At 36.7% G+C, this 9220-nt stretch overlaps 1 protein-coding gene across 2 annotated transcripts in view; it reads left to right on the forward strand.

The window, feature by feature from the left end:
• The window catches only part of LAMP2 (lysosomal associated membrane protein 2), a 32323-nt gene extending 23576 nt beyond the window's left edge, over positions 1-8747 (forward strand). The window contains exon 9 of one of the 2 annotated variants that reach the window (XM_046672998.1): positions 8229-8747. In XM_046672998.1, coding sequence (XP_046528954.1) covers positions 8229-8368 — 140 coding nt within the window. In that variant the 3' untranslated portion in view covers positions 8369-8747. Of the gene's footprint in view, positions 1-1364; positions 3829-8228 lie in introns of those variants that run through there. The other variant, XM_046672999.1, reaches the window with a different exon arrangement.
• Positions 8748-9220: the final 473 nt, after the last annotated feature.

Genomic DNA, 9220 nt, shown 5'->3' on the forward strand with positions numbered 1-9220 from the left:
GTTCTTTCTCGAATTTGAAACTTTGGTTTTTATGCACATAGAATTAAAAATGTCGGTCAAAGGAGTATACATTTCATACTGATCACAGAAGCATAATCTGTTTGTGGAACTAGGTTCTTGACTATGGGTGCCTAGAAATACAACACGCTGTAGTACTGGACTGCGTCGAGGAGGAAATAGACTCACAGCGAGGTGAAAGAGTGCTGATTAGATTTCACTGGATCGGACTACTCTCTAGAAATAGAAAAGAATAGTCCCTGTGGGCAGCCAGCCCCAACCACATTGATAAATGTAGTGAACACACTCAAATTAGTGAGAGGTCCCAGTTTCTTGACTTTTGCAGCCACCAAAATCATATACTCCAAGTCAGGGATTTGCAGACTTTCTCTGTAGAGGCCCAGACAGTAAATGTTTTAGGTTTGGAGGCCACACGAGCTCTGTCACAGCTGTTCAGTTCTGCTGTTGTAGCACGAAAATAGCCATAGGCAGTCAACAAATGAGTGTGGCTGAGTTCCAGTAAAACTTTATTTATGGATACTGAAATTTGAATTTCATGTAATTTTCATGTGTCACAAAATATTCTTCTTTTGTTGTTTTTTCCAACCATTCAAAAATGTTTAAAAGCCATTTTTAGCTCTTGGGCCAGATTTGGCTCATGGACTATCTCTGCTCTAAAGGAGTTCAGAGCCAGCCTGGCTGTTCTGATCCCATGATTAAACCTTCCTGATCTGTTCCTAGTTTCCCAAAAGACATTCACTCTACTACTAAGAGGTTACTCTGGCTAGATTAGCTCTGTTCATTTCCAATAAAGTAATACCTCACTTCTGTTTTGGAAAGGACTTGGAATATAAACAAAGAAACACAAATACACATGTATTTGTTTAGTCATAGATATAAATGAGTAAATATGTATTCATATATATGAATATCTGTATATGCACATACATGCATAATGAAAGGACAGATAAGTTTTAGGATTTTAATTCTAGAACAATCCATAGTTTTCTGTAACTTTATCATTAAAATACAGTCATGGGACGCATAACAACGTTTCAGTTGATGATGGACCGCGTATATGATGGTGGTTCCATCAGATTAGTACCGTATAGCTTAGGTGTGTAGTAGGCTATACCATCTAGGTTTGTGTAAGCACACTCTGTGAGTACATAACGACAAAATCACCTAACGACGCATTTCTTAGAATGTGGCCCTGTTGTTAAGTGACCCATGACTGTATACCTGTCTTAATTACTTGAAGTTGATCTTGTAAGAACATTTCTGACTTTTGAATCAACATCTTTTACTTTTGGACATTCTTTTTTGATTATACTCATTATTTGTTACACACTTTTTCTCACCTACAGCCCAAGAGTGTTCGCTGGATGATGACACCATTCTAATACCAATTATAGTTGGTGCTGGCCTTTCAGGCTTGATTATCGTTATAGTGATTGCTTACCTAATTGGCAGAAGAAAAAGTTATGCTGGATATCAGACTCTGTAACACTAATCCATCTCTGGATTAGTGATCTCTGTTACAAAACAATAAAGCAAGTACAAGTTCCAGTATGCAATACTGTTCAATTTAAGGTATATTTAGTTGCAGTTCTGATCTTAGAATGGATGGTATGGGGGATTTTGAACTTAAATAAAAACACCCCCAAAACTATAAACTACAAATTAGTCACGTGATTTTGGGTTTCCCCTACCAAGGAATTTAAAGCTGTTATTTCTACAGCAAAAGGCATGTGCAAAATCACCTGGATTATAGGTTCTATTTTATTGTCTTGAATTACTACTTCGGTGTTTTCACTTTGGGTATTCTGACTAGAAATATACAGTTGAAGAAAACCAGTTTTTAAAAAGAAATTATTTCTTGCATGTAGTCATATTGAGACGACAAATTCTGCAGTGGATTTGTACTTGCTCCTTTTGCTTTTTTTTGGTGATTTTGTTTGCAGGTGAACTTAGCTGCTTTGGCATGGCTGCGTATTTGACCTATGAGAGATAGGCCAGTAGGTTTCAACAGGGTCTGGTCTAGTAGTGTTATGTTCTTAGCAATGAGTGCTTTTCTAATGCCTTTTGAATACATTTGTATTCAATGTGGCTATAATGACAAAAGATAAAAAAGCTTTTTAAGTTTTAGAATAGGTGTTAATCTTATTGTTTAATCCTTTTTAAAAAAACTGGATATTTCAATCTTTTAAATTGCAAGACACAAGACTATTCCAACTGGGCATTTCAATCCATTTTCTAGGTGCTTTAGAGATAATTGCTAGGCAGTGCCAGTTTCGGGCATTAGTCCTTTGTACCCGTAAATTGGCCTCTACCTGCAGTGCTAAGATTAATGTAGGTTTCTCTTTAGCCTTCCAGTATCCTTGTTGGTGGTAGTATGTTTTCTTCTTTTCTTTTCCTTAAGAAGAAATGCCAGTATGTCCTAGAACCTAGATAAAGAAGTGCACTTACACTTCTTATAAAGTAACTTGCACCTAACGCAAAAGTCTTGGTCTTCTCTTAGTCCATTAAAAGGTAGTTCTTTGTTTCCAGCTTGCATTGATTGCCACAACATTTACTAATTTGGCTTTCACATTTAAGTGGTTCTGTGCTAATCAAAACTTACATTATTATTGTTCATTATGGTAGAGTCATTATTAATTCATGTATTTTGTGTTCAGTTTTGTGCTCTGGGGAGATGCACCAATTGTCCATTTACTGTGCACCACCTAATGTTTATATGAGAAAGCAAAACATTTCAGCCTGATAGTTAACACATCAAGTAGTTCTTGCTGCTTCTGAGAGATCATTTTTATTATTGGAATGGCTGAGCAAATATTAAAAAATTGTTAATATGCAGCATATATGGAAGGTTCCTGTGTTTTTGTGTGTGGGAGATTATGTGTGTCCCCCCTCCCCCCCATTCACTAGAAAATGAGATCTCTGGGTTCCACGATATTATTGATGTTGAATTAATTTGATAGATTACCTACATGCACACACGCGTGCACACACACACAGACAATTGCGTATTAGCACATGTATGTCTGTAACTATCTTTCGAGTTATATTGGTGTGATAAATATTTTCTCCCACTTAAATTTGCTCTCCATTTAGAGTAGCCTGAAAATCTTACTGACTCAGGATCAGACTCTGACTAGTCTTTCTCTTAAAGCTACATTGAGCTGCGTTGCCAACTTAAGGTACTTTTTAAAGACTAAATATAAATCTAATTTTTAAAAATTATTTTTTATTTAAATAGTGTTTTAATGTAAGATTGTTAACCTTATAAAAATGGATAATGCTTATGAGAACGTGGGCCTTAGATATTTCTCATGAGTCAAAACAAAGCAGCTTTTTTTAAAAATAAAAATTGGAAGCACAAGTGGGTGGCACTGGCTTTACGCTGTTAATGTTTCTAAAAGTTTCTAAATTTAGATTACATACCTGATTCATATTAAAATACCTCTAATTAGCACTGTTTTATAGAAAATCTGACTTCATTGAATATTTTTGTACTTTACGTGGGCCAGTTTGTATACTGTTATTTACACTATTATTTCTTATAGCCACATTCTTTGTACCTTTTGTAGTTTTCTTTGTTTTAGTGGGTTTACACCTTGATAATCTAACATGCTATTTAGTTCTAGGTGTGTTTCATGTTTTAGCATTTGTATAAAGAAACTGGTCCATGTAAATACTTCTCATGTTTCTTTTTCAAATGTTTAAACCACTAGTTGATGTATGGTATTTCTCTTTAGATATTTGCTTGTTCATTTGCTCATCATATTGCTTCTAAAAAAACAATAAAGGTTCGTTTATTTCGTAAGGAAATTTGCTCACATTTTTTCCTGTTGGTTAAAGTCAAGATTTTGTATACTACCTAATGGCAATTTCTTCCAAAAGGAAAAACTTTAAAAATGCTTAGAAGTAGAACTAAATTATTTGCAAAATGTTCTGTGTATTGCTGTCTGGAAGAGTCATCCCATACATAGGTCTCTACTGATGCTGGGCTGGCTACAGAATAAGAATCTCACCTGGGAAACTTGTTATAAAAATTCAGATTCCAGGCTCCATTCCTAGAGGATTTAACTTAGCAGGTCTGGGACAAGGCGTGTGCGTGCGTGTGTGTGTGTGTGTGTCTGTGTCTGTGTCTGTGTGTGTCTGTGTGTCTGTGTGTGTAAGCGCCCTAGCTGAATCTGATGTGTAGCCAATTAGGGAACCAGTGATCTAGACTATTTATTTCATAGTAAAAGCTTCAGAGTATCTCTTTGTACACTTTTCTCAACTCCTAAATTTAGACTACTTATAGTGTCTATACATAGCAGCTGTATATTGCAGCCATACAAACCAAACTATTGATCCGAACCTAAATAGGATTGTGGGCAATCTCTCTCTCAGATCACCCTAAAATACTTGAACCTTCCAATTTCCAAATACTCCCAGTCACCTTAGCATATTACACACAAAAAACTTAGCAACCTGGCTAGTAACTTTCCTCTGGATTACCCAGTTAAGCCATGTGACTACCAGTTAATCATCACAGCTCCCGACTCTGCTACCCTGTGACTTTGGTCCAGCTTCTTAACTTCTGGGGCCTCAGTTTCTTCATCTGGGGGCTGAGGGCTTTAAAATCCTGTTACTCTTGTTTCTTTGAGTGATAGTTTCCATTGCAATGAAGATCTGAGTATTTTTAGAAGGGATGGTAAGAAGCTACTTGTTATGTATCAAGAACATACTTTACATACAGTGTAAAAATGCACCATCTGAAGTTTCTTGCATTTTTCAGGAGGAATTCTTATCAGACTCAGATATTTTTAAGATTATAGCATTTCATCTCAGTTTACTCAGGTAGATGATGTTAAATTGTCTTGGGTTCATCTTTCTCCCACCCATCTCCTTATCTTTTACCCTGCTAGCCAACTTTCTGCATCAATAATTACCATATCTTGTTTTTGAAACTAGCATAGACATGTTTGGTTGATACTGGGTAGCTTCAAGTATCTTTTCAGGTTCATGTGATATACTTCAAACAGTTTGACTATAGATCAAAAGGTATGTAATATAGAATAAGATGTCACTTAAGAATGTGGTTGTTAACGCTGATTCTTCCAAAGAGAAATTTTGACAGTTGGTTAAGAGGAGTTTTATATTTTGTTAGAAATGTATATCTCAGTTTTCCAACTCACACTGAAAATTGTATTTGAAAAATTTCTGAACTAACAGAAAATTGAAGATTAACAGTATTTTTTAATCTACGTCAAACTTTTCATTGAAATTTCAATGGCCGTGAAACTTATCTTTAAAAATCTTCACTGCTTCTGTGACTGTTAAACTCTTCCACAAATACACTTTTCCTTTCTCCAGAAATATTTTCAATATGGTCTCAAGTGTACATTAGGCAAATGATCAGAATATAGAATGAAATTTTCTTTTCTTCGGGATGTGAATCTATTAAAATTCTTGTTTCACCAAAATTTATTTCTGTTACCTAAAGAATTTTTTAAAGTTGAATTCGTAAAATCCATAGTTATTATAAATTAATACTTCATACTAATTGAGAGCATTTTAAGTAAGTGACAGCATCTGGAAAGATCTTTATATTAGCGGATTGCCTTTTTGATTTACTCTGGGAATATTTGTCTTACATGAAAGCCTTATTGGCAGTATTTATGAAAGTCGTTTTAGTACTAGGTCAAATACCCAATTTGAGAAAGAGAGGACTGTGAATCTGTTGCCAGAATAAGAAATTAATCTACTAATGAATTTTTTAAAAACCAAGTTATATTAAATCCAAGGCATAATACTTTATGGTACGTGTCACCTAATAGTTTATATGCTGGGTGGTAATTTGGGAAATTGAAAGGGAGGAGCTAACTAGGTGCTTTTAACATCATATATTCACAAGTCACATCTGGCAACCTCAGCTATCTGGATTCTTGACAGAACCAAGAAGCAAGTAAAAAAGATCGTTGAGCTGGCGGCTAAAGTCAATGTCATAAAGTCCATGAACTCCAGGATTGCATCTTGTTCTGTTATTGCCCCAGTGGCTAGCAAAAGCCTGGCACATTTCTTAAATGCAGGCACAATCAGAAGTGCCTTGCAGCCTATTCGTTCTTATTTTCGACACAATTCTAATAAGCGTAATTATCTGATTTATCAATCCCTGGTAGATTGCAAGCTAGGAGGAGAACTGGGACAATAAAAAATAAGGAAATGGAAAATAGTGAGAAGTGGTGGTTCAACACCTTAGCCTCCTCCCTTCTCTGCAAACATCTCCATCTGCACCATTCCTTCCTCCTCTCCAGTCTCAGGAGGTTTTCTTTTCCTGGTCAGTGCTTCTGGAATCCCATTTTTCCTCCCTCCTAGGAGGCCTTGTACCGTTCAACATCTTCAACCTATAAAGTGCTCATGGCTCTCTCCCTCATGCTATAAACATATTTAAGTCTCTTGCAACTTGAAGATACCCTTTCTTGACAGTGTCCCCCTTCTAACTACCTCCCTATTGTCCTCTCTTCTAAACTTCTCATAGTAAGTGTACGTTCTCTATCCCATGTTCTTGATCTCCTAACCAACCACTTCCCATTCACTCCTAAAGCTGCAGCAATTTGACTTATAGCCCCCCACCCTCCATATTGCTAGATCCAGTGGACATTTCTCAGACTCCTCTAATATTTTACACTATTCTGCCATGCTAATTGAAACTGTTTCTTTCTTTGGCTTCTGTGGCACCATTTTCTACCTGCCTTATCTACTTCTTTTCCTGCTCCTTTATGCCTCAAGTATTGGTGTTCCCAAGGGTTTTGTCTCTGGTCCTCTTTTTATTCTATTTGCCCTTGCTGAGAAATATCTTTGTCCCTTGTTTTAACTACCACTTAGGTTCATCAACCACTTGGTTGGGACACAGGCCTCCTAAACTCAGCAGATCCAAAATTGAACTTCTCTCTCTTCCACATAGGCCTCTCCACCCTCCCCATACATACAAAAACAGAACAGTTAAATGAAAAATCAACCCCCCATGAAAACAACTACAAACAACTGAAATGCATATATTTCTCCTGTATTCCGCGTCATGATGAATGGCACCAGCATCTACATAATCACTCAAGCATGGAATTGGAAACCATTCTATTATCTCCTCTTACCACATTGCCTATATCCATGTGATCAATTCTGCCTTCTAATTGGATCTCTAGTCCGTCCCTTCTGCATCTGCACCTTGCTAACCCAGTTCAGGACCATATTATTGGTCATCTGGCTTCTAGCAATAGAGCTGCCACCAGTCTTCCATCTGCAATAACTTCTGAAATAAATATCCTGCTGCATTTTTTTTTCTCAATAAGTATAAGGCCAAACTACCTAGCATACAATGCCTTTGCGAGCTGGTCCTAGTACTCTTTTTCTGCTACTTTTCCAGCCAAGAGTACCTCTTGATCCATTGTTCTAGCTATGCCAACCTGCTTGCATTTCCCCTGAAGTGCCGTGTTTTCTCACCCTCCATATTTTTGTCTGTGCTATTTTCTATACCTGGAATGCCTTTCCCCCATTACCTGCGTAGTTAATTCCTACTCATTCTTAAAAACTCAGCTGCAGTGTCACCTCTCTCAGAGTATGTCTTGTGTAACAAAGCTGAGTTGAGTGTGCCTCTGAAACACTTCCATGACACTTTGTGTGTTGCCTGCCCCTATTATGGCACATTTTGAAATTATAACCATTGATTTTCTTGCCTGACTCTCACACTAGACCGAACATTTGAGGCAAACAGTTACATAATCAGGGCCGGTTTGTGTCTTTTCCCATACTAAATGACCGTAGATTGCTATGCATTGAGTTCTTATGTCTGCTTTGTGTAGTTTTCCTTTGGTTCCAGGTACTGTGCTTCTTTAACATCATAAGCTTGCCTCTGAAAGCTGACAGCCCTGATCATCAAGGAAAGGCTAATTATATTTATCCATTATCTTCTGTTTAAGATATATGGGAAGTATGTGATCATTTTGTATATCTTTCATCTAAAATGACTGCATTTTGGGGGTACTTAAAAGTGTATGATTTGGTTATTTGGAAAATCACTTTTGTGGAACATCTCATTTGCTCGTCACGAATGCCAGTGACTTGTTACCTTGGTGTAAAAAACAAATGTGTGTGTTGGACAGTGCTGTCATTTTAATTTAAAATTTACAGATTTGAAATTTTGTCACTGTTTCTGTTCTCAATTGTCCTTTCTCCACATCTAGCTCAAGACTGCAGAGCAGATGACGACAACTTCCTTGTGCCCATAGCGGTGGGAGCAGCCTTGGCAGGAGTACTTATTCTAGTGTTGCTGGCTTACTTTATTGGTCTCAAGCGCCATCACGCTGGATATGAGCAATTTTAGAACCTGCAATCTGATTGATTATATCAAAACACATGCACATAACAAGGTTTTCTTGCCTCTCACTTTTGAAACACTTTGCTCTTTAAAGATTATGTTGAAACTTTAATTCTTAAATCAGTCCCAGCATTTTGAGATAAGTCTTTATTAATAAAAACTGTTCTCTTTGATCAACTTAAAATAAAACATTGTGTTTATTGGTCCTGAAGACAAACTTGTTAAAAAGAACATCGGTGCGCAATGTTTTAAGGTCTATTTTAAGAAGCCTTGGCCAAATTTTGATCCTAACCTAAGATGCCTTAAACTTATTAACATGGCCATTATAAGAATAAAATATATAACTGTCTCTTAATTGAATTAATAAATATTGTCTCACTCCCGGTGTTCTGTTTCAGTGTATAAGAACTATCCTGATTTGAACTCAGCGCTGTGCCTTTGCATAGTTCATTAAATAAATCTTGACGCGGCGTAAACGCCCATCAGATATGCTCAGACTTGGTTTTCGGTTGACTGTCCTCAGGACCATCAGCATTTTTTAGGTTACGTGCTGATACCTTTGAGTTCAAGCTAAGGATGAAGTCAGTATCTCAGGCTTGTGATTTTTTCCTAGGTTAAAAAACAGACCCAAGAGGCCACAACAGAACTTAAACTAGCTTCAGAATTAGAGTCTTAAAAGTACTGTTTCTTTTTCAGCAATATAGACTGAAGAGATTCAAGCATATTTAACCACTTGCCTTTTTTCCCCTTGTGTTTTTCTCTTTGGATGCTTGATTAGCATTGAAAGATAGAAATATTCTATGAACTAATTAGGAGATTGTGTTGTGTTTCTCTACCTCATCTTGTTGATCTCTAGAG

The sequence above is a fragment of the Equus quagga genome, chromosome 10 (assembly GCF_021613505.1).
Source record: "Equus quagga isolate Etosha38 chromosome 10, UCLA_HA_Equagga_1.0, whole genome shotgun sequence".
Taxonomy (NCBI): Eukaryota; Metazoa; Chordata; class Mammalia; order Perissodactyla; family Equidae; genus Equus; species Equus quagga.